Source organism: Ruditapes philippinarum, unplaced genomic scaffold (genome assembly GCF_026571515.1).
Source record: "Ruditapes philippinarum isolate M1 unplaced genomic scaffold, ASM2657151v2 ctg11716_1_1_1_1, whole genome shotgun sequence".
In the NCBI taxonomy this organism is placed as follows: domain Eukaryota; kingdom Metazoa; phylum Mollusca; class Bivalvia; order Venerida; family Veneridae; genus Ruditapes; species Ruditapes philippinarum.
In genome coordinates, this window is record NW_026863938.1 from 2,926 (window position 1) to 29,640 (window position 26,715).

At 30.3% G+C, this 26,715-nt stretch overlaps 1 protein-coding gene across 6 annotated transcripts; it reads right to left on the reverse strand.

Moving 5' to 3' along the window:
- Positions 1–1,865: 1,865 nt before the first annotated feature.
- Positions 1,866–26,633, reverse strand: LOC132723890 (poly(U)-binding-splicing factor PUF60-like). Of its 6 annotated transcripts, XM_060708697.1 has the most exons (14): positions 26,490–26,545; positions 20,797–20,863; positions 15,538–15,628; positions 14,479–14,669; positions 13,665–13,723; positions 12,912–13,125; positions 12,001–12,128; positions 9,981–10,058; positions 9,074–9,176; positions 5,302–5,433; positions 4,791–4,989; positions 3,792–4,033; positions 2,682–2,871; positions 1,866–2,173 (listed from the first exon to the last, which is right to left on the reverse strand). In XM_060708697.1, exons 4-14 carry the CDS (start codon positions 14,647–14,649, stop codon positions 2,064–2,066), a joined length of 1,626 nt encoding a protein of 541 aa, XP_060564680.1. In that variant the 5' UTR covers positions 14,650–14,669; positions 15,538–15,628; positions 20,797–20,863; positions 26,490–26,545; the 3' UTR covers positions 1,866–2,063. The 6 variants fall into 6 exon arrangements, with proteins under 6 accessions (XP_060564680.1, XP_060564676.1, XP_060564678.1 ...); XM_060708693.1 differs by lacking the exon at positions 15,538–15,628 and having other exon boundaries at positions 26,490–26,633; XM_060708695.1 differs by having other exon boundaries at positions 14,479–15,628.
- Between the last annotated feature and the right edge of the window lie 82 nt (positions 26,634–26,715).

Consider the following 26,715-nt stretch of genomic DNA (forward strand, 5'->3'; position numbering starts at 1 on the left):
CATTATTATTATTTTTTATTACATGCTTTTCGGTGGTTTATAGAAATATATCAGTGAGTTATAAACTGGTAATTTCACTGTTTGAAACAGTGAAATTACCACTTTGATAATCTTCACTGTTTTGAATTTAAGCCCCTTACCTTGTTTAAGTGAAATACCAGCGTGCACAGTACTGGGTACCAACTTAATGACGTGACGTCGTAAATGACGTCACGTTGTATTATTATTTGGCGCGCTTTTCATTCAGTATTATATTTAATGTCTTTTTAAAACGTTTCTTTGCATGTAATAAAAAGAGAATTTGTTTAGCTTAGTGTAAGATTGAAATATATTTCACCTTGTGAACACCAAAAGTTCATATTTCACTCGTGGCTGCGCCACTCGTGAAATATACCTTTTGGTGCTCACTCGGTGAAATATATTCCGATCTTACACTGAACTAAACAAATATCCTCTATTTTTTTGTAACAAAGATATCCAATTATAGATATAAATGTAAAGGTAAATAACATCCGTTGTCACTGCCTTCGATGAAAGTATGAATTTGTAACAATAACACAGAAAGAAAGTCATTTAACTGTTTGGGCTATGGTGAGTTTACATCAAAAACAAAATTGTTTTATTTTTAAATGTTTTTATTTCTCATTTTTTCTTAACCACATAATAGCACATTAGTTATACCAACTGTAATGACGATGATATTTGATGATGGTTAATAATAATGATGATGACAAAAATAGATAATAGAAAATATGAAAATGAATAAAGAATGAGGCTGTTTTAAAATGACATATACATCAAAATTTTTATGCAAATTGAATAAGAATTAACAAGCTGTTTACATAAATCACTCGCATATCTTGAAACATATACATTGTATCTTGGAACATACATGTACCTTGAAACACTAATGTAACCTGGGACATACATGTATCTCAGAACAAACATGTATATTGGTACTTACATTTATCTTGAAACATACATGTACTTCAGAACATACATGTACCTTGATACATACATGTACCTTGATACACTAATGTGACTTGGAACACTGATATGACTTTGAACATACATGTAACTTGGAACATACAGTACATATATCTTTTGAGATACATACATTTATTTTGGTAACAAACATATATCTTGGAACATAAATGTATCTTGAAACATACATGTATTTTTGGAAACATACATATATATGTATATCAAAAATCACACACATATCTATGAACATATACGCATCTTGAATCATACATGTATTTTAAAACACTACTGAATCTTGAAAAATACATGTACCTTGAAAATTGGAAAACACATGCACATTAAACAAACATGTACTATTTAACATACATGTATAAGAAAATTTAACAGATCACTCGCTGGCAAGCTGTATAGACATGTACGCTAACAGAAACAAAATTGAATATTATTCAAATAAAAACTTATTTCATATACCCACATCAATTCACATGTACACTTTAAATCAAGTTGTATATACAATATAGTATAGATACTTTCAACATCATACTTCAGTCTTTACCTTTCAAGAAAACACACGAGGAATTTCAACATTAAAATGGGCTGTTAGGACAACCTGGGTAATACATAATTGATTTTGCCACCCTTTAACTAGTTTCAAAACTAAAGTACTGAAAATGCTAAAATCCACAAAAATTTAAAAGACAAAGTAGAGTCATATTTTAACAACTTTTTTCAATACAATCACTCCCAAACATATCTTTAACATATATCACTTTTATATTCACTGAGTGAAACATATCTCTGGAACATTCTTATAACTTTAATTAATAAATTCTATATTTCATAATTTTACTGAATCATAATAAAAATTAAATTCATTTCTGTTATTTTTTTTTTCAAAGTTCTATTTGTAAATATAAATTGTCATTTATTTACATTATACACAAATCGATATCCCTGCGTTAGTCATACCATTGTCCTATTGTTATTTCGTAATCATGAAAACAACACATTTGATGTTCTAGGTAGACCTGTCGATGATGAATGATTAAAATGACAACACATTGTGTGAAGAGATATTTTCAACCCGAGAGATCATTTGCATCAAACAAATCCTGATCGTATTTTTCCGCCTGCACAAGTCGTCCACCGAACCACCGTCCATTTAATGACTGGCAGCCTTTCTCCACTTCTGTAACATAAATTCAAATGACAATTTTAATTCTGCATTATGTTTAATACAGTTATTATCGTTATTCCATTGCCTAGCTTTTAACATGCCACCAAAACATAGAGAAGCCTGCATATCCTCTCAGTGCAGACCATAATATACGTGTCCAATGATTTTGGTCTGCACTGGTCTATGGCATTACATAAATCAAAAGACAGCAGAACCTTTAACCTTTTCAATACATAAAATTAACTAAAGAAGTGTAGAAATGACAGGAGATTTTTTTAGAGCTTTAGTTTATACAGAATTTTAGATTGTGTAGGAAGCTATACAGCTATATAAAGCTTATACACCTTTCGGACGTATGTGACATTACCACCAGCCTCTTTAAGATGTTAAATTCAAATGTGAACCTTTTGCCCTGATAATGATGTTTTAAGTTGTTTCGCCTCAATTTAGGTGTTTATCATAATTTGGTTGTTTTACTTTATACTAAATCAGATGTTTTTCTCTGTTTTGTTCAACTTACCAGCAGAATCGCTGAATTCTACAAATATTTTCACAATAACTTCAGCATCATCTTCTTCTCCCTGTCGTTCCTGATATATAATAACTCTGTTCACCTGTCCGTACTTGCCGCATTCATCCGATACCTCCGCCTGTAACTCATCATCTAAATCCTCTGGACCTACCATATTCTTTAATACCATTACTCGACTCTGAAAACAGAAATATTCATATACGAAATGCATTTCTTGTATTGTATTTTTATCTATGTTTTTCCATTAAGTGTTAGGTTTCACTGACACTGTTACTTTCTTGATTGATTGCATTAGTGGGACCACTGATGCATACACAAGTTGGCCTTCAACTCCTTGGATTGTTTTACAACTAAAATGTCCGAATTACTAAAATCAAAGGTGGAAAATAATGCATAGCTGTATAATAATAAAATAAATTTCTTAAAAAATTTGGTGACTTTCTAGCATAACTAAGGTACAACTAAGGCGCCACTCATTGAACTATTTTATGCATGCACAGAAACTCAAGTTGAACCAATTACCTTCAATAAGCTTACTGAATACAAAGAAATACAAAGAAAATCCAAAGTCAATGGTGGGATTTGAATCCACAGCAGGGTTCAGAAAGTGATTCAAAGTAACAGGCTTCAACCATTAAGTCATATAACTCTGATTAAAGATATAAAATGCTCAATATTTTAATCACAGAAATTTATTGAAATCTATCAAATTCTTACCGAATATGCCTAACTTGAAAAAAAAAATGAATAAACTATGTGTTGGAAGCTGTATTCCCTATTACAGGTCAAGTAATGTTGGTATTTTCTTAAAAACTGCCAGTTTTTTTTAATGACACTATATATTCATATTGTGACCACCTATAGTGTGTAGAATTTAAAACAGAACATTTCTACTTTGTGTGACATCAAAACATGTTTATATCTACAAAAGGACTGTGTAGCACAACAATATTTTCTAATATCATATTTCAGCACAGTTTATTTTTAAGTAATACTCACTTGAGATTGTCTCATTAATTTCTGCAATTAAGTCATTAATTAAGTCATTAATAAAGTGATTAAGTAATTAAGTAATTTCTGCAATTAAATAATAGTCACCTGAGATTGTCTCATTAATTTCTGCATCACCATGTGCCTCGCGTTACTACCACTAATCTTCATCGTCTCTTGTTGTTCTAATGTTTGATTTACTTCTTCCTCCGCCATCTTCTTCTCAGCTTCTTTCTTCTCTCGTTCTTTCTCTTTCTCCTTCTCTCGTCTTTTCTCCGAATCTGAGTCCACCATTGATGAGATCGCAGCCTGTAAACTGTTTCCTGTCGTTGGCGGCATCATAGATGATACTTGAATAATAAATATATTTAGTGAGAATAAAGGATAATAGAAATCATGTATGTCATACAAGAGTACTTTACTTTTGCTTAGTTAACTGACAACAAGAATTACAAATTGAGGAATTATTATCATCATCCTAGCCTGGTCAAATGGCAACTTGTTAGCTTTATTTAAGGCTGGAGACCACAAGTACCTCACAGTGCATTATTTCTATGACAAGGAGAGTACCTACATGCAAGAAGAACTGCAGACCTTATGTAAGCAAACTTGATTGCTTCCTCACAAGATAGTGTTCAAAGAGCAATTTGGTATTGATATGATTGTAAATGTAAGCAACAAAAGGGCAAACAGGTGGGATTCAAATCGGCAGCAGCAAGAACGATGTGTTTCAAAGTCAGCAACCAAAGCTACCCAGCAATCAATTTGAGATCAGCATAAGTAACCAAATGAGAGTATGTTTTCTGATTCCTAAATGTTTACATGATCAATCTTTATCTGTATCATACATGATTTTCAGGCTTATTTTTCGGACTATTTAATTTAACTCGTACCCTGCTGGAACCGAAAATGATCAGTCTTTGCCACCAATATAGAACCAGGGCAACCTACATCTCTACAATTTTACCAGTCTTTATACTGTTGCTGGCTTATTCTTTTTGTATTCTGATAATAAATTTCTTCAAACTTCAAAATGTCTTTTAAACTCCAAGCAGGGCAAATTGTTACACAAATTCAAAACATAAAGGGTTAGGAAATCTCTGTTACCTTTAGGAAGAGCTTTAGGTCCCGCCAAGCCTGCAGTGACGACACCTGGTGGTGGAATATTTGCCACAGTGGGCGGAGCTATGCCTAGAGACTGTGGTATAACTACACCAGGGCCACCAATCATGTTAAGGTCAGCTTGTAACCCTAATTTTGGGCTACCTGTAACACCCAACTGGGTTGGGTTTACTACGCCTGGAGGCTGAAATTAGAAATATGCATTTTCTTAGCAATTCTTAATTTCAAGAAAATGTACTTAAAACAATTTCAAGCCCAAGGTGGCTTCAAAAACATACATTAAGAATTCACTAAGTATTAATAAATTATTGTAATCAATTGAAAAAGAATGAGATTCATTACAATCCACATGTCTACAAAACCTGTCTGCAAGAAAATTGAAAATTTCTTTTCCCTTCAGTAAAGGTGACCTTTCAATTAATGTCTTTTCAAAATGTCAAATAATCATATATAAAATTAACATACAACACTTGTATTTGTATGTTTCTCCACTTACAATAAGCTGCTGTTGAGCATCCATTGCTGTTATTTTAGCAGTGACTGCTGCAGCTGCTACTGCTGCTGCTGTTGGCATAGCGCCAAGACCTGGTGTCTGAGGCTGCATTAATACATCTGGTGGCGTTATTGCCTGTAATATACCAATTATAATTTATTGTCAATACGCAAGATATATTAACTATAGCAGATTAATTTGAGCTTTAACTATTTAATACCTAGTGATAAAAGATCTATGTTTATTATTATTTAGTGATGAAAGATCTATGTTTTTATTATTATCACTATTATTTCTACGTCCACGTCCTAAACAAATCGGCGCTGGTTGTATAAATGACCCCTGAAGAACTTTAATAATTGATTCATTTCGCAAGATATTTCTTGGGTAAAGTATTCATTTTTTTTCAAACACAAAGACATCTTTTAAATTTTTGTTCATTAAGTTCTTATGTGCAAAGTAGTATCGATTCTTAATTATATTTTAATAATAATTTAATATATGGCAATCTGATATCATTGTCGGTATCAAAGTATCTGTACACAATAATTAATAATATTTCTTTGACTTGTAGCAATGATTGTATAACCAGAATTATTAGGAATATTCATTATCACCATTCCAATATACATAATACCAATACAAATATACAAAATAATCATTGAAATATACATACTACCCTTACAAATATACAAAATAATCATTGAAATATACATACTACCCTTACAAATATACAAAATAATCATTGAAATATACATAATACCCTTACAAATATACAAAATAATCATTGAAATATACATAATACCCTTACAAATATACAAAACAATCATTGAAATATACATAATACCCTTACAAATATACAAAATAATTATTGAAATATACATAATACCAATAAAAATTTACAAAACAATCATTGAAATATACATAATACCCTTACAAATATACAAAAAATCATTGAAATATACATAATACCCTTACAAATATACAAAATAATTATTGAAATATACATAATACCCTTACAAATATACAAAAAAATCATTGAAATATACATAATACCCTTACAAATATACAAAATAATCATTGAAATATACATACTACCCTTACAAATATACAAAATAATTATTGAAATATACATAATACCAATAAAAATATACAAAACAATCATTGAAATATACATAATACCCTTACAAATATACAAAATAATTATTGAAATATACATAATACCAATAAAAATATACAAAACAATCATTGAAATATACATAATACCAATAAAAATATACAAAAAAATCATTGAAATATACATAATACCCTTACAAATATACAAAATAATCATTGAAATATACATAATACCCTTACAAATATACAAAATAATTATTGAAATATACATAATACCAATAAAAATATACAAAACAATCATTGAAATATACATAATACCCTTACAAATATACAAAATAATCATTGAAATATACATACTACCCTTACAAATATACAAAATAATTATTGAAATATACATAATACCAATAAAAATATACAAAATAATCATTGAAATATACATAATACCAATAAAAATATACAAAACAATCATTGAAATATACATAATACCCTTACAAATATACAAAATAATCATTGAAATATACATAATACCCTTACAAATATACAAAACAATCATTGAAATATACATAATACCCTTACAAATATACAAAACAATCATTGAAATATACATACTACCCTTACAAATATACAAAACAATCATAGAAATATACATAATACCCTTACAAATATACAAAACAATCATTGAAATATACATACTACCCTTACAAATATACAAAATAATTATTGAAATATACATAATACCCTTACAAATATACAAAAAAAATCATTGAAATATACATAATACCCTTACAAATACACTGGAGCCGCGATATAGCGCTCATGTTGGGGTCCATGATCTCAAGACAGCGTTGTAACGAGTAACTTTTTATAACGCTCATTTTGTAATTATAGCGAAAAATATCGCATTACCCCACCCACCGCCGAAACATATAACGCTTGTTAGTGGAATTGATTGTTTACTTACCTTCCAATGGATATCAGTCCAAGCTTTTTTATATATTATTATAAATTATTTTGTAAAGCATAACTGAATATCTTTAATATAAACATGAAATTTACGAATTAAAAATATAAACCACGAATGAATGTTTATAAATTTCCAGTAAAACAGCGGTGTTAACGTGAGTTATGTGTGGTCATGAAAATTGATACCTAGTGGATGGGACTAAATTAATCGTCTTTTCTGCTGTCTCTTGTGAAAAAATCAGTCATCCTCAACAACTTTTTTGCAGATAGATCGAAAGTGCATGCTTTTTAAAATTAATTGTATGCTTGGGTGATTTACTTAACTCGTCGGTGTTTGCATGTCTTAGCTAACAGTTTGATACCTGACTGATCAACAGTTCAAAATGAACAAAAGAGCGGATTAACGCTTACCTGTGTATGACTTCACACCTTCTTATCATGAGTGACGTAATTATGACTGTTTATTGCACTCGACTGACACATTGAACAAGCGTTATAGTGGATAAGGTGCGGTATTGATATACATGAAAAAAATTATAATGGGCGAAAAATACGATTTTTTTTTTTGGGAGCCAAGGCATATGAGCGTTCTACTGAGATAAGCGCTATACCGATGAGCGCTATATCGCGGCTCCAGTGTATACAAAATAATCATTGAAATATACATACTACCCTTACAAATATACAAAATAATTATTGAAATATACATAATACCAATAAACATATACAAAACAATCATTGAAATATACATAATACCCTTACAAATATACAAAATAATTATTGAAATATACATAATACCAATAAAAATATACAAAACAATCATTGAAATATACATAATACCAATAAAAATATACAAAAAATCATTGAAATATACATAATACCCTTACAAATATACAAAATAATCATTGAAATATACATACTACCCTTACAAATATACAAAATAATTATTGAAATATACATAATACCAATAAAAATATACAAAATAATCATTGAAATATACATAATACCAATAAAAATATACAAAATAATCATTGAAATATACATAATACCAATAAAAATATACAAAACAATCATTGAAATATACATAATACCCTTACAAATATACAAAATAATCATTGAAATATACATAATACCCTTACAAATATACAAAACAATCATTGAAATATACATAATACCCTTACAAATATACAAAACAATCATTGAAATATACATAATACCCTTACAAATATACAAAATAATTATTGAAATATACATAATACCAATAAAAATATACAAAACAATCATTGAAATATACATACTACCCTTACAAATATACAAAACAATCATTGAAATATACATACTACCCATACTAATATACAAAACAATCATTGAAATATACATACTACCCTTACAAATATACAAAATAATTATTGAAATATACATAATACCAATAAAAATATACAAAACAATCATTGAAATATACATAATACCCATACAAATATACAAAATAATCATTTCAATTATTTCACATATTTATCATTCAACTACTAAAATGACCAATCTATTTCAAATATGCACTAAAACTATTTAAATATACACAAAAACCATTCAAATATACACCAAAACTGTTCATTTATACACAAAAACCATTCAAATGTACTCAAAAACGATTGATACTTTCCTAATTGAAATATACATAAAAATATCAAATACTTACTCTCCCCACTCTAAGGTATTGTCCTCCCAGATCAAACAGATTCATGGATGCCACAGCATCAGTTGCAGATTGAGAATTTGTGTACTCTATAAAACCATAACCCCTGCAACAAACATAAAACAATCATTAACATTTTTTTCTCTTTTTGTTCAGGAAATAGATATTAATTTTGAGTGAGTATTAGTAAAATAATGCACCATTCCAACTCAAATGTGCAGTATTTGGGGAATAATGTCGAGCATTAGATCAGAACTTATTCAAACACTATGGACAGATTATATCTTATGCCTAGTAAGTCAGTTTCCTGTACTGTTCAAAGTTCCTAGACATAACATTTAGTTCCTAGATATAACATTTAGTTCCTAGACATAACATTTAGTTCCTAGACATAACATTAAGTTCCTACACGTCACATTTGAGAGTTTATGCATGCTTCACTACCCGTATATATTCCTAAAATACCCTCTTATGTAAGCAAACTCTATTTGTCAGTGAATCTAAATAAACAGGATATGTTTGCAAACATAAAAGCCATGTCCCAAAAATAGTTGCCTTGCAACAGTGACTGAAATTTTTTACAATGAAATATTTAACCTTAAGGTCAAAGTCATTTAGATGCAGCATTTCAATAAATCAAAATGTATTCAATATGTCAAAATACAGTTTCCAGCCCTCCCGCCACCACCCAAAATATGCTGAATCTATATATGTTTATCTAACAGAGATGATATGGCCAAAATTTAATGTTGTCCAACCTCAGACAGACCAATAAAGTCTGTATATGTGAGACCATTTATCAATACATGGACACAAATTTTATAGAAATATCTTTAAACTCATATATACAACAATGCAAAAGATATCAGATACATTGACTTCTGTTCTGACTACCAAGTAAGAAACTTACTTATGTCTTAGTCCACCTTTAGATGTTGGATCTTTAATCAGCATACAGCTTACAATTTTTCCAAATGCTTCAAACACACTGAAATATAAAAATATAATCCATTACATTTGCTAAATTATATATGTTATTAACTGGTAGCATAAAATGTTAGCATTACTGCATCTGCAAAACATTAACACTTACCCAGCTATCACTGAAAGTGTAAAGCTTTTTGCCCAGGCCAACCACACATCTGAGAGTAGCCTGACCAGGTCCTATACTGTTGGCTCATCAAATTCAACTTTCTACATTATATCCTCAAAATTCATTACGGACAATTCCAAACAAGAGCCCGGTTTGAGCCGGGTGATGCTCCCCGAATAGGTTTTGGACACAGGAAAGTACACCTCTTGTAGTTTCAGAGTTATGTCCGTGGAAAAAGTTCAAAGTGCAATAATTCTAAAATTAGGCAAGGCAGAGTTACAGTTCTTTGCACTGCACTTCTAATCAATGTGATCTATCAACCTACAAAGTTTCTTGATGATATCTCTTATGATTTCCGAGTTATGTCCTGGACAATTCAAAAAGTAAAAATAAACAAAGGGCAATAACTCCAGAATTAGGCAAGGTAGAGTTATGATTCTTGTGCACTGCACATCTACCCATTGAGATTTATCTACCTACAAAGTTTCATGTTGATATCTCTTATAGTTTTACAACTATGTCCTGGATAAGATTTTTCTAAAAGGGGCGATTATTCAAAAATAAGGCTTAACAGAGTTATGGTTCTTTTGCACTGCACCTCTACTCAATGAGATCTATCTACCTACAATGTTTCATGTTGATATCTCTTATAGTTTTAGAGTTATGCCCCGGACAAGATTTTTCTATAAGGGGAGATAATTCAAAAACCAGGCAAAATAGAGTTATGGTTCTTTGACACTGCACTCCCCCTTGATGCCCTCTACCACTGTATGAAGTTTCAACAAATTATCTCCAATGGGTTTTCAAGTTATGTTCCGGACAAAGTTCAAGTTCAAAGTATTAAAATAAACAAAGGGCAATAACTCCAAAATTAGGACAAAAAGAGTTATTGTTCTTATGCACTGCACATCTACGCATTGAGATCTATTCACCTACAAAGTTTCATGTTGATATCTCTTATAGTTTTAGAGTTATGCCCCGGACAAGATTTTTCTGTAAGGGGAAATAATTCAAAAACCAGGCAAAATAGAGTTATGGTTCTTTGACACTGCACCCCCCCTCAATGCCCTCTACCACTGTATGAAGTTTCAACAAATTATCTCCAAGGGTTTTCAAGTTATGTTCCGGACAAAGTTCAAAGTATTAAAATTAACAAAGGGCAATAACTCCAAAATTAGGATGAAAAGTGTTATTGTTCTTATGCACTGCACATCTACCCATTGAGATCTATTCACCTACAAAGTTTCATGTTGATATCTCTTATAGTTTTAGAGTTATGCCCCGGACAAGATTTTTCTATAAGGGGATATAATTCAAAAACCGGGCAAAATAGAGTTATGGTTCTTTGACACTGCACTCCCCCTCGATGCCCTCTACCACTGTATGAAGTTTCAACAAATTATCTCCAAGGGTTTTCAAGTTATGGTCCGGACAAGACAACGGACGGACAGACGGACAGACGGACGGACGGACAGACAGACGGACAAGGCGCCGACTATATGCTCCCCCGAAATTTTTCGGGGAGCATAAAAATGGAAGTTGGACAAGTACATTCAAAGAAATCAGTAAGTGAAGTGTTAATACATACTTCAGTTCTGTAAATAACTCACACACACACACACGTCACTTGTCTTATTTTTCCAAAATGTTACAAAGAATGTCCTAAAGGAAGGTTACACTTCTGTAAAAAACATGCTTGTTTCAAAGAAAACTTCAGAAATTAATCTTTAGCAAAATACACCTTTAGCGAGTAATATTAACTTTTATATGCCCAATTAATGATGAGCAGTGTGTAATATGTAAATATCTTGAGGTTAATTGATATTAGTTAGCTCACCTAGAGATGTCTTTCTCTGTAAGGTCTGGATGTATAGAGGCTATATAAATTCTATTGTAGTTTTTGGCTTCTGAAGCAATCTGCTCTATAATAGGCTGTGCTTGCGGCATATTGCTAGGTCGACCAACCTGAAAACAATAACAATTAAGAAAAGATTGATCATTAATCATGACATTCTCTAATCATTGACTCATTTCTTATTCACTAGCGTCTACAGGTGAAGATGCAGTGAAGGACATTAAATTTTACAATGATTTTTCATTCAGTAAAATGGACCTAGGAATTTTGGCCGTACATTTGATTACGCTTAAGTCTTGATTCCGGTGTTTACAGTTTTATGTCAATTGACTAACTTGTTATCCAATCGCTACACTGAGATAATACATAGCCACTGGTTGACCTGGTTTGCACAAAAGAGCACATGCTTATGTTTGTGATACTGTTTGTGAGCAGTTGACCTAGTAATGAATGGAAAAGGTGTGGCTAAATGTTCCGCTACGAAACACCAGAAAGGTCCATATTCTGGAGAGGAATCACAAATTGAGCCTGAGGCAAGATTTATAACATCTCTGAACCAGCCCATGACAGCCCATTTTTTTCAAATATAACATTAATAACTGACTTAATAAATGATTGATGACCTAATGAGTTTTAAATTAATCATGAGTCATATGAAATAAATATATGAGGACTATATTGCAGAGAAAACAAGCCATGTAATTATATATTTATTATCTTAAATCATATCACAAGACAAGAGGGTCATGATGGCCAAAGATTGCTAACCTCAGACAATTCCTTAAAAAATTCACAATATCTTCAAAGAGAATGAATGTCAGGTGTTTTATTCAAAGGAAGTAGACCTAAAAATAATTCACACTTAACTCTTACAGTAAAGAAGTAAATTTTACCTTTATATTTCTGCCACCAATCATTACACCATTCATCTGTTCCAGTGACAACTGAGCAGCCTCTGGTATATCATACTCTATGAACGCAAACCCCTTGTGTTTGTTTGTAATGGGATCCCATGACAGGTTCACACTTTTGATGGGACCAAATGGCAGGAACGCTTGTTTTATAGTGTCTTCTTTTATTTCAAAGTTTATACTTCCAACATATATTCTGAAAATATAATAAAGAAGAAAGACTGAATATAAAGTGACACATATTCAGTTAGTTTGATTGTTTTGATTGATTTGAAGTTACACTGGCACTGTCATCATCCTATGGCACCTTCCAGCTTTACTGATGAATGAAGACCTCAGGTGTCCCTTCTTGCTTTATTTACAGCACTAACTAGGCATCTAAGTAGAACTACCAACCTTCCATAACTAGAAAGCTTCCTCACGTGAAAGAATCCAAAGTCTCTCACAGGAGATTTACAGTATTCAAGACAAGGTACAAAAGTAAATTATGCTTGTAATACTGCAGTCAGAAAATGTTTAGAAAAGACGTTACTTATTATGATACTTGCAACTTTGAATGAAATATTATAATTTATAAGTCGTATGATAAATTTTATTTCTCCTACCAGAGCTCTGTGCAACATAAATAGATCCTGGCCAGCTTGCAAACCAATATTTTAGACCTCAAATAGCAAAATCATTAAAACCAACAATTGTATGACAAGTCCATTATAAAAGAAAGGGTGGAAAGTTTACCTGCACATCAGAGCCAAAGCCTGTTGTCTTTGTACCGTGTTCTGGAAATTCTGCATTTGCTGAAATATAAATATAACAAAGTTATGTTTCATGTGAACTATTTTCTATTGTCATTAACATAGACCTACTTCATGTGCCCTTCACTACTTTTCATGGTGATTTTAATGTTAAACAGGTTTTTGCAACTTTCAGTGACCACTTTCAACACTTTTGTGTCCACATCCATGTGATAAAAATCTTGTTCCTAAACCTAGTAGGTCTCAAAGTCATGATCCCGGAGTTGAGAGGCAGACACATTAGGTCACTGCTCCCTCTATAATGCTATCAAGTAATACTTTCATCTATGCATGTAGATGTGCTCCAGAAAATTGCCTGTCTCCCCCCAGGGGGCAATCTCACAACTCCACCTTTTTTTGGGATGATCCCATTATTCTGCCATCTTTTTGGTTTTAAACATATTTATTCAAGCTTGATTGCGAAACAAGTTCTTGCAACTTATATTATTATATTATTCACTCGAGCTCTCTTCCTGGAACCAACCAGTACTGGTGTCATATGAAGAAACATGGTCGTGACCAGAGTAGGGCTCAAACCCATGATCTCTGGGTTGAGAGGCAGACACCTTAACCACTTGGCCACCGCTCCCTTAAACTACTTTGGCAGAACAACTGCCTACTCCTTCTGGACAATCACATAATTCATCTGATTGTTCAGGGCAATCCAATAATTGGACCTACTTTTAAGGGGCAAGCAAATCATTCCAAGTTCTTGTGCGATGAAAAAACATAGTTTACGTAATAAACAATTATCCTACCTGATGTTGATGGGCTATGGTTTGTTTCACAAGTACACTCTTTATACTGGCTTCCATGGCATACTTCTTTGCAGACTGGAGAGCATCTTGCTGGGATGAGGTCAGCTTCGGTAAAGTAAAAGGTTTCAACTCTCTCTTAGCTCCTGGACCCTCCAGAACAGGCCCGGACATATCCGACTGTGGAATATCATCTAAAATGGCAAATTAATCCAGTCAGTATATGTATTAATTATGTGAAGCCCTCATTATCTACAGGGGGGATCAGTCAATTTTGATGGCATTAAATGTTTTTTCGCTTCAAATAAAAAAAGTTTTAAAAATTCTGGCTATTCAAAAGGTACATTTATCAGGTCAAAAATGTAGGATTTTGTGATTTCAAATAGTTCGGTCAAATCGAAATACTATCTAAAAGGATAATCTTCGCAGATTTTGAAGATTATTCTGTAAAAATATTACACATTAAAATTTGCATCACTGAAGTTCAAACAGTCCTATGTTGTTTTAATGAAGGTATTTCCATATCAAAATGTTAAAATGAGTGTCAATAGCCACTAGTTAAAGAGTCTTGTATAATAATTGTGGCAAAGAGCAGATAGCTTTTAAGCATGTCAACCATCTCAGGATTTTAAAAATATTTATATCACAAAATTTTAAAACGATGTTTTGTAGCTTATAATTAAATCAATAAGTTTTTGATGTATGTACATTAATTGTCAAAAGCATCCCCATTTTTTTTTTCAATTTCCACCATTAAACAACCAATAAAACTTCAAATTTTGACACATTTGCGAATAACAGTAAATTTTTATTTTAGAGTTTACTTTTTGCACCAATCTATTCACTTTCATCACTTTAACTATTTACACCATAAAAGAACCAACGTGGATTCTGAATAAATGAATTGTCTAAAAAAATTTAACAGACTTGATAAATTAGAAGAGGGGTCTACATGTAGATACTGAGGGCTTCAAAATTTCAGAATTGAGCAAAAAAAAACATCTAGAGTAAGAAATATACAATTCAAGTTTTTTTTCTCTGCTTTTAAACAGTTTTTGTTACCACTTCTCTGTCCGGAGTCAACAAGGTGATATTTCTGTCGGGGTGACCGTGTTTTTTTCGCATCTTTTCATGCGGGATAGCCCACTTATTGCTAGCACATAAAAATACAGAAAAGAAGGAAAACATACATATGGTATCATCGCAACAACAATTCTCAAGACTTAAGCGTAATCAAATGTACGGCCAAAATTCCTATTCCTTAAAACTTTCAATAATGTTATATTCTATTTTTCCCTCTCTCTCTCGGTCTGAATCTAAAAAGTTTTGAAACTATTTCATCACCTGTGAGTCAGGTTATCTCTCAAACATTCTGTCATATAAACCTTTAAATCAAACAATACATTTAATTACTGTAAAGTCAGAATTTTTGTGAGGAGTTAATTTTTTGCAAACTGAAGATTTTCACAAAAATGAATGTTTGCATAATATCTACATATTGTATAAATGAAACGGAATTGATGGTAAAATTTTGAGAATACTTTACTTTTCTATTTAGTCATAAATGTTGATTTTGCATGAATTTCCCCTCACATATATATCTGATTTTACAGTACCTGCACTTTTTTTTATATATCTGTAAGGAAAAAAAACCTAAACTTAATGAATTGTCATGGACTTAAAATGTGTCCTAAATGTTTCTCACAAAAACTTAACAGAAATAATTGATCTCCCATACATAGTGTCTTTTTATAACAAAATACAAAGTTAGTAAAATGAAAAAAAAATATAAAAATTCACAAATAACCTCAAAACTTTCATATAACAGTAACATAAACACAGGGTATAAATAAATTGTAATATGCATATAAAGACATGAAATTAATTCCTGAAAAGTTAAGAGAAAATGATTCTGAATCTGAAATAGAGATTGAAAAAAGAGCTGGCATTTCCGTCAACCAGTGTCTGTGCACGGGAAATTCAACCTTTCACTGAAATCATCTGACCTACAAACACGGGAGAATGCAAACTGAAAATAAAAATAGAATTCTCTTTCCTCGAAACCTGTCATTGCAGGTTATTTCACAAATATATCCCAATAATAAATCACTTAATGAGTGAGCCAATTACATAAGATTCATATCTGTAAATTTATATCAACTCACCAAGAGCAAACAAGTTAGTGAGCTAGCTCTTAAAGTTTTCTATGGGCAAACTATTGAAAATCTACAAAATCTTTTTATCTTAACACTTAAAATATGCACTACAACATTTTCATTTTAACAATAACATGGAACAGACCCAGTCAAATAATTTTATGAAGAATAAAATGGAAAAGAAATGTTTTGATTCAATAAAACATAAATGTAGATTTTTAAATGACCTTTTTATCTGCTCTTGGTGAACCAAATAATAATTTTTCTTCTTTTCTAAAATGATTTTATATTTCAGCATACAACTTAAGATATGCATTTTAGCTCCTAAATTGGTTATGTCAAATGTGGGTTCAAGGTATGTTTGCAACAACATTTGGCCACAAAATGGCTAGTAAATAACCTTTCAAGTGTTCTTGGTTAGCGTTTCAATACTTTCAATTTACCTTCCAACATTACGTGATACCTGTACCATCTCATTTTTTTTTTTAAAACACTTGATTTAATGTCAAATCCTGAACTTATCTTTAACAGAAATCTGTTTTCAAGAATAAGCAATGTCTGGAATTTTAGTTCATATATAAAGGGTCTACCTAACGCTCTCTCAAACTGAGGCTAGAGATCTAGCTTTAATATTACATGCTGCTGAAACTAGAAATAGTTTTATTTGTCTAATCATTTAAGTACACAATTTAAACCTGTTATGTTATAGTGCCTTTTCAGTATGTATGCCCCCTTTTTTTTTCCACAGTTTTTTTTTTCAAGTTAAACGGCAACTCTCATTCCAGAAAGGATTTAAGTGCTGAAAATACAGAAAACAGAAAAAAGTGCTTTCCATGATTTCTGTTCAAATAATTCAGATTTTGCAATTTTCAAAATATAAAAAAATCAGATTTTGTAATTTACAAATAATTATGATTTTGCAAATTTTTTAAAATCCATTTGCTGATATTAAAATATGAAACTGATCTGGAAAGGGAAATCGCATTGAAAAATATTGTGTTCCTTTCCGAAATGATTACTAAAGTTTCTTTGTCACTAAGACATTCTTGATATGTGATGGAATTTTCTTTGCATTTTAGCATGAAAAATAATCATGATTTTTGACAAAAGTAAGCATTTAAGTTTTTTGTTAAGTGCTGATAAACAAAATGTGCTTGTTTTTTTTTTAAAGACTGGCTTCCTTGAAGCTTGTAGATATTTTTAAACATCTCGAAGCCACGGCAACATCCTTGAATAACCACAGTACTGAAAGACACAAAAGAGAAAATCTCTCCAGTTTAAACATATGCTCCACATATCAACATTTTATTCAACTCGTTTTTTTAATTTTACCCTTAATGCTACTTTTTTTGGTCATCACATAATTTAAATATTGTTGTTATTTTTTTTAAGAAATGTTCAAATTTGTATAGCAAAAACATGCTTGCAATATCTTTTCTAAAACAAAATTAACACAAATATTTTTTATGAACCAATAAGATATTGGAAAACTTCAACAAAGAAATAATCTTTTTGACTAAGATTTTTATCACACATTTTAAAACTTTTGACCAAACAGGATTCTTAAATGATGTCCCATTTCTTGTATAATGATGAATGAATTTTCAAATCCTGCGTAGAAGTCACTCAGAAGGATATGATTCAATGAAAAACTGAAAATAGACAATTGAATATATTTTTTTGGTTTTCTTTCAACACATCTAACTTCAGTAATTAAAGAAACACACAACAAGAGGGCAATTATGACCCTAGATTGCTCACCAGAGTTTTATAATTTTTATAATTTTAAGCACTTGATCCAGTTGGATGACAATGTATAGACAAAGATTCAGACACATTTACATACTAACTTCATTTTGCCCATTCAATGACTTGTAACCAAAATGCAAGTCATGAAACAAAACATATTTTCAAATACACAAAAACAACTACATGTATCAACTGTTTTTGGATAAAGCAATTTTTAGTATAAGTATAAGATATAAAAAAATCCTTAAAATGAAAGCAATTTTCATATAGAACATAGGGAATAGACTGCAAGTCTAAACTGTGGGAGCACCATGTGTTGTTTTACAGCTGAAAATATATGGAAACAGAAAGAGGATATATAAGCATGTAAACATTTGTTAATTGTGCAAATCTTCCCAATATATATACAAAACTATACAAACTCAAACCCTGCTGAATTTCATTAAAGGCACATAATGCCTCAGAAACAAATTTTTTTTTTAATTCTTTAGAAATGGCAAATATGAATTTTATAATGTTTAAATAATGATTTTAGAGAGTATTACATTGCTTGTTACAATGTACCTGAAGAAGGTAGCAATAAAAGTGTAATAATTTGTCATAAAAGTAGCAAAATGTAAACAAAGTTGTATTTTGACTTCCATACAAAATACTGATTCACCATAATTGTACTTATTGCCAAAAAGCAACTGATGAAAAAAGATGTTTCAGGTAATTTGCCAATGAGTAACTTTTTGGATTCTATTGAAGTACAGAAAAAAGTTTTTGTGAAATAAAAATAAAAGCGTTTCTGAGGCAAAATGGGCCTTTAAATGTTTTTGTCCCGCTTCCATTTTTGAGACTTTTTTTCCATTTATTTATTTTTGGGACTTTTCATTATCAATTTTAGGTATGGTAAGATGGAAAATTAAATTTAATCAGCCAATTGTCTGGTCAGACTGCACAGAAAAACTAATCAATTTCGGTTCCAGCAGGGTAAGAGTTACACATAAAAAATCTTACACATCATATGTGAATCTTTACTAGAAGAAAAAAAATTCATCTCAAAACAATGTTAAATTTCTTTAATAACTTTGTCTTAAATTGTGACTGTCTAATCATTTCCTTTAATAAGTCTGGGAAAAAATGATAATCATAATTGAACAAAACAATTTCTTTTAAGCTCTATAAGGCATAATAAGATTAAACTCATAAGTAAGAAGAATAATGAAAACAAGTCAGTTAAAAATACATGTATATCCAGGATAAAAGTAACAAGTTACAAAAAGTCCACCATCATAGTAATATCCCACAACTGGTACAAAACTTATTAAAAATTAAAAATTTATTTTTATTATTTTATCAAGTAAAAAATTTGGAATTAAAATGAGATTCTGTTGTGTTATGTTTTTTATTTAGACTACTTTTTTCTAAACTTTAGGGTAAATAAAATTTCAACAAAATGCCAATTAAAACCTTTCAGACATAATTTGGACTTATAACATTTATTTTTTCAAAAATATATTGAAGAGAGAAAAAATAGCAAAGACAGTAAAAACAAAATATGTAAATTTTTTTAGTGCTTAAAACGTTTCACAAAAGTAAATAATTATTGAGAAAAAAAGATGAATTTTGCTCCAAAAAAAGAAGACTTTTTCCTAAAATCAACACAATTTCAGGAGTACCAATGGTTCTTTTCTCTGCAACACTTCTGTGATTCTATTCTGTACTCCAGTGTCTGTTTTCATCTAGATCTTTTCCATTTCGTAGTACAAGACAAGCTCTCGAAAAATACAAGAGAGAAAAAAACGCTTGTTGAATTCACTATATAAAACACTACAATTCACAGATACTCTTTCCCCTATGTTTCCTCATGGGGCCACCCCTTTAAAACACTTTTTTTGAAAAATCTTTAAATATTTCCCCCAAAAATTTTTTAAAATTTTTGTCTTTTTTTATACATTTACTTTTAAAATATAAACACTCCCCAAAAAAGTTTAAATTTTAGATTTATTTAAAAAACCCTTTTTTAAAAAATGAGTTAAATTCTCTTTTCTATTTTTCCTTCCCTCTATCTTATCAAACTTGTGCATCTATCAAGGTGTTGTTTAGTCACTGTTGTGTTTTGTTTTCATTTCTCTCAAAGTGAATGTTATAATATTTGCGCATGTCTCCTCATTAATAAACTGCATTAATACTTACCTAGCTCGACATAATAATTATTATGAAAAGCTGTTGTGTTTTTTTTTTATCATCATATGACTGCAAATTCCACAAGAAATCAACAATTGTCTAGCAACATTGACAAACCACAGACAATGTGTGTACCATGAAAGTGAAAAAATCTGTATTATTCAAATCATTTATGCAATTATAAATGTGACTCAATACAGATTTCAACACACTCAATGCTACACTCCATAGCTGGATACCTTACCTTCTAACTTGACTTTGAAGGACAGACCATCACCCATTCCAAACCCAACAACTCCAACTTGACCAACCTAAAATGTGGAGAAAAAAAAAACATAATAAAAAAGTAAATTTAAAACTAATTGCATAAAAAATTATCTGGAGCTCTGATGTATGAAGAGATGTGAAACTGGTTTTGTCAATTTCATATTAAAAGGTACTTGACACATAATAAAATACAACCTATTTTGACATAGTCTATAGATATCAAGTGTTTTTACCAACACTATGAGTTTCTTTATTCAACATGTTCTGTAAACTCTCCTATAAGACATATTGCCTGCTGCACAGTAAATGGGCCAATTTTTCAAAAATACATGTAATGCAGGCTTTTTCAAAAAATATATTGCATTTTCTATCATTTTTTTGTGTTTTTACAAAGGACTTACTATAAAGCAAATGTGCCCAAAATTTTTTTGGGATAGCATTACCCAAAATAAATTTACAGATGTTTTTATACCCTAAAAATGTCCATTTTTACATGTAATGTGTTAGCATTTGTTTTTTTGGTGTTTTTAGAATTAACACCACTATTATCTGTTTTAATTTATCACTTAAATTTTGTTACATGCACATAGAAAATTTAATAACCTTTCCAGTGATATATAATACTTGGTATACATCATCCTGGTTTTTATCGTTAAGATGATTTTAGTAAAATCAGACTTTTGTAATGCGTCAGTTTTTTCAAAATTCAGTTGTTAAGTAAACAAGTATACCTTTAAGCAGTTACAAATAAAATAGTACTTTATTGTCTCAATCTAATGAAATATGAATTAAAAACATATGTAAAGTGCTTTCAATTCAAATTTTCAATTATTTTTACCATAGTAGGCATTATGGTGGGTAAAAAAAATTTTGTGATGAAAAAACTGTAACAATCCGTGCCCCCTCTAATAAAAAATCCAATTTTTAAAACAATACTCATAAAAAACAATGTTACTGGTGCTTTAATGATAGCCTTACAATGAAAATGTTACAAAAATTGCCAATTTCTATGTTTATGAGAAAAAAAATAAAATAATGTAAAAGTTGTCTGTAACATCCGTCCCCGTAACATCCGTCCCCCTATATAAGGTGCTTATTAAATCTCATATAAACTGTAACTGAAAAGGGAATTTTACACTAAAACACCAAAGTGACATTGAAAAATGAAGAAATAACAGAAATTAAGCACTGAAATGATGTATTTATGGGGGAAAAAATGCTTTGTGAACACTAAATTCCTTAATTTTGAAAAAAAATCAGTATTTTTTGCTCTGAAATCAAAATTATTTACTTTGAAATAAAATGTATATGTTATTTTTTAACCTCAAGTGGACCAATGAGTTTATTAAGATAATATTTAAGCTTATATGAATTTATAACAAATATAATCTTTTGTCATGCTATGTTTACAAACTAAGAGTACAGAAGGGGACGGATGTTACAGAATTGAACTAAAAATTCTTTTTACAGTAATACAAAACTTATCTTGTTCTTATGATGCATGATAGAGAAGTAGTAAGCTTTGCAACTGTATAGGAATGTTTCACACAACAAATGAAATACAATTAAAAAAAAAAAAACTAGAAGAAAGAAACACAAAATCCATAACAGGATATATAGAAAAAGGTGCAAACGATAGAGATGTTGAAAGTATCTTTGTGATTAAAATTGGTCAATTGTTTAAACATAAATTCTTTAGCCTTAAATAGTTAACAAACCATGTATCCCAGCCCCTCATAAAACAGTGGGATATGGATCCTTACTCTATACACACAGAAGGGGCTGGCACTTTATTGGAAGTTAACGAGCTGTATATTGGGAGCTGTGTATATTGTATATTGGGAAGTGTGATATATTACAAAACAGTAGGGGTGCCAATTAAGGGTGATATATATTATGCTTAAAAACAGTGGGAGGGACTACCATATCTTATTCAAGAATGTCTGTCATTAAGTATTAAAGTTGAAGATTAATTAAGTCAAAGGATTTATTGAACTTCAAAAATGTATAGGCTAAATATGTAGTCAATGAAAATTAAACAAAGAAATATAATTCAACACCCTGATTAAAATTTTTAGATTTTTTCCCCCATAAAAACTCAAGCACATTTTCATACAATTTGACCCATTTAATTATTGTTAATAAAGTGAAAGAAACTTGTAAGTAAAGGATATGGTAAGGATTCCTGTAATGAAAAGTTATTCTGTAAATAAACCCTTGGCAAATTATTTTGCACCTATAAATTTTATTGAATGACAAATTAGTTCATTAAGTTAAGCAGTTCATGTACACTGAAATATTTATAAAGACAATTATTAAAAGTTAGAAATAATGAGATTATGATACTGAATCATAATGAAATCTTTGGAAAATGCTGCTAACATTCCACATTAATTTACTTAAAATTTCATCAAATCGATAGAACTTAATTGTAACAATTTAAAATCTTATCATTTTTAATGAAAATTTTTAATTGTGTATAATTTATGTATTTAGTAATGAGAAATTCAAGCTTGCATATGTTTCAATCTGAAAACTTCTTATTTACTTCACACTGTATCATATCTTTTACAAATATAAATCTTATTATTTAACTAAAGTAATTTGTAAATAATTTCATGTATAGAAAGGTACCGTTGGTATGACATTCTCTCTTTAACGTTAATGCATTATCTGGAAACAAAGGTTCTTTTATTTAATTAGCAATGTTTTTATTTTATTCCAAACATTTCAATGTTCATTCAAATGTAAGAAAACTAAGTCAATAAACTTTTCATTGTAAGAAACTACATAATTGTCAGGTATATTTCTACATTTTTCTCATAATTTGTTCAATTATTTTACATTTATTGTACTGTACAAAGCATATACTCTTATAAATTTCATTACTTTAAAATAAAACCAAAAAAAGTATGAACTATGAGCTTTAAACATCGATTGTAACATCCGTCCCCCCAAAAATGTAACATCCGTCCCCCTGATTCAATTCATTTTTGGATTATCTGACAAGAAATATACATAAGAAAGTCCTATAATTTCTACTGTTTTATAAGAAATGTGTTTGCATATTTGATTTAAGTAAGATTTGGTGTACCTATCCTTGTTTTTTTCTCTCTGTTTCTAACATGTTTGAAAATTTAATTTTGTGTGAAAAATCCTGAAAATTTGAAAGCAAATATTTTTATATCTAAGATGAATTTTCTGGATTTTTTTTTAACATTTATCAGAACACATAATATTTTAATAAAATAAAGAGAAATAATACAATTTTTATTATAAACTGTAAGATATTCAGACTTTAAGTATATCTTTGTAACATCCGTCCCCTACCCGCACAGTCTGCAAGAGATGTAATATTTTGAAAAAGGTATCCAAAAAGTTATCCTTTCTTTCCAAAAATATTGTTATAGACACCCTAAGGTACTTAAAAAGAGCAAATATTGTCTTGTATGTTTAACTTTATTTTTTGACTTAGATGCTAACACAATTGGCCCATTTACTGTGCAGCAGGCAACATATGTATATTTATGTCATTTATAATGTTTTGAATTCAATTTTAACATGTAGATCAAATAAATATATTATGATTTTCTCTCGTCGATTCGTGACTCTTATTTTGAAAAATTGCACTTGCACAACAAATATCAGACATACATACAGTTCAATTAGCGCATTTGTTAAATAAATTTATTATCTTAAAGTTCAAAAACTTTAAATTACTTCTAAAAACAACCACTCAAAGATAAGAGTATCTCAACATGTCAACCATGACTGTCTTGCTCAGCTGTACGCTTACCCATCGATTCGTGAAATCTGATTCACCCTGTGACGTCATCAAAATATAGGTGCTCACACCACTAAATGTTCGCATGGTTATTTTCAGTCCGATCTTATCAATATATGTTTCAAAATTTTATGTAAATTCTTAATGAATATTTTTTGGCTTAATTGTAAGTGTGTTTGATAAATTAAAACATCAATATCGAATATTTTAAAGTAATTAGGTCATCAGCTGATTGTAGACTAAGCTCATTTACACCTGTTCAGTTACGCATTTTGATTGGATAGAATTGTCAAATCGAGTGCCTAATAAAACTTGTCTAGTTTTCGGATGGTGTGTGTCCTTGCAGAAGTATTTATACCAGACAATTATTTAGGTCACAAATCGATGAGAAGGCACGAATCGATGAGAATAAGGCATACTTATCTTCTAAGGTCTTATTTCTAAATGCATGAAATCAAACAAATTAATGTCTATGATAATTGATATTATAAATCAAGTCTGCCGAAAAAACAACCTGTTGTGTTATATATGATAAGTTTGCCGTACTGTCATTTTGAGGAAACCTCTTTCAGTTTCTCCAGTCATTAAATTTACATATACCTTTGGGATACCTGTGCTTAGTCCAATAGATTAGACGTTACAGGCTTGTTATAGTTTTATGTTGGTCAAGCCTGACGTCTAATAGTTATTGCTCATAAACGCGTAGCATTTTGAAAAATTAAAAAAATGTCAGTTGTCTGTTGACTTGCCTTTCAAGCTTTATTCAAAAGCCTATCTTCTGCTCTTTCAATTGCATGGTCTATCATTAACAAAAACTTTCAAACAATGTACTTATCAATTAAAAATAAAATATAAATATCAATATATTTCGCTCATCGGCCATACTGGTTAAGTAAAGCGTTTTACAGATTGATTCCAATTTTTTGAACGGAAAAGTATATTCGAACACACTGACGGTGCATGGGCAATTTATTTCGTTGAAAAAATATTCCGTTAGAAACTTCTGGACTCATTTAAATGCTTGCATTTGAATTAGCCAATCAGATTTCGCGCACTGTATGGCGGCCATTTGTATATCGGCTGTACAAGTAATTTAATTAAATGAGAGGATTTAATCATGACTTTTCGGATGTGACAGTTCAATTATTTTGTTAAAAGGTATTTTTTTTTAGTTTTGTTCATAAATAGGTCAAAATTAATGTAAATACACGCTGTTTTAATTGTTTAAATGCATTAGATCTAAATCGATGTCTAATGTCAATTTTTTTGCTACACGATTTTGCAAAGATCTGTTAAGACCTAACGTAACACGGAAAATGAAAAATGTAAAATATCAAATTATTGAATGATAAATACGTACATGAAATAGGTTACGTATAGGTCTTATAATTAGGACTAACCTGTGCTCTGATGGAAGAGCCAAGCCTTTTTTATTTATGTATCATCAATGTGTTTTCATTGAGTCGACAGAATGACAGCTCTACTTAAACATTATCAGGCTGCTAACAATATTGTTGTTATCATTTGTCATTCAACATCAACATTTGACAAAAAGAAAGATCAGGGGAGGTAATTTTTATTTTTCAACAAATTCAACTGACTCATGATTAATTACATGCGCAAATTATCGTCGCTGTTCCTAGCTAATAAGACAGAAAAAATGACAAGTTTTATGTCTAAACAATGTCTCATTCCCTTCACACTTTCAAAAATTGTTGTGATAATACAAAATTTTTTTTATTTTTTTTCATTTCTTTTTTCGGCAAAATTTTCAACGTGTGATCAACGATATATTCACGTTTTATTATAGAATATCTCCTAGATATGATTCATATCAATAAACTATCGCAGAGTTTAAAATATTGACAACAAGTTTATGTTCTTACCCCATTGAATGTGCCATTTTGTGTACTTGGAAGAACGCTCGTAAATCCCAATTCCGCTGCGGTCGCCATTTTGTTAATCTTGAGTTATCTCTCTTTATTATAGACGAATACGTTTTTGTAATGTCGTCATGGGGCAACGTCAGTCAGACGTTTTACAAGTAGAATTATATAACGTTTATGGACGTTCACACATTTCTTACTGTCAGCATTCCAAGTAATCTTACCA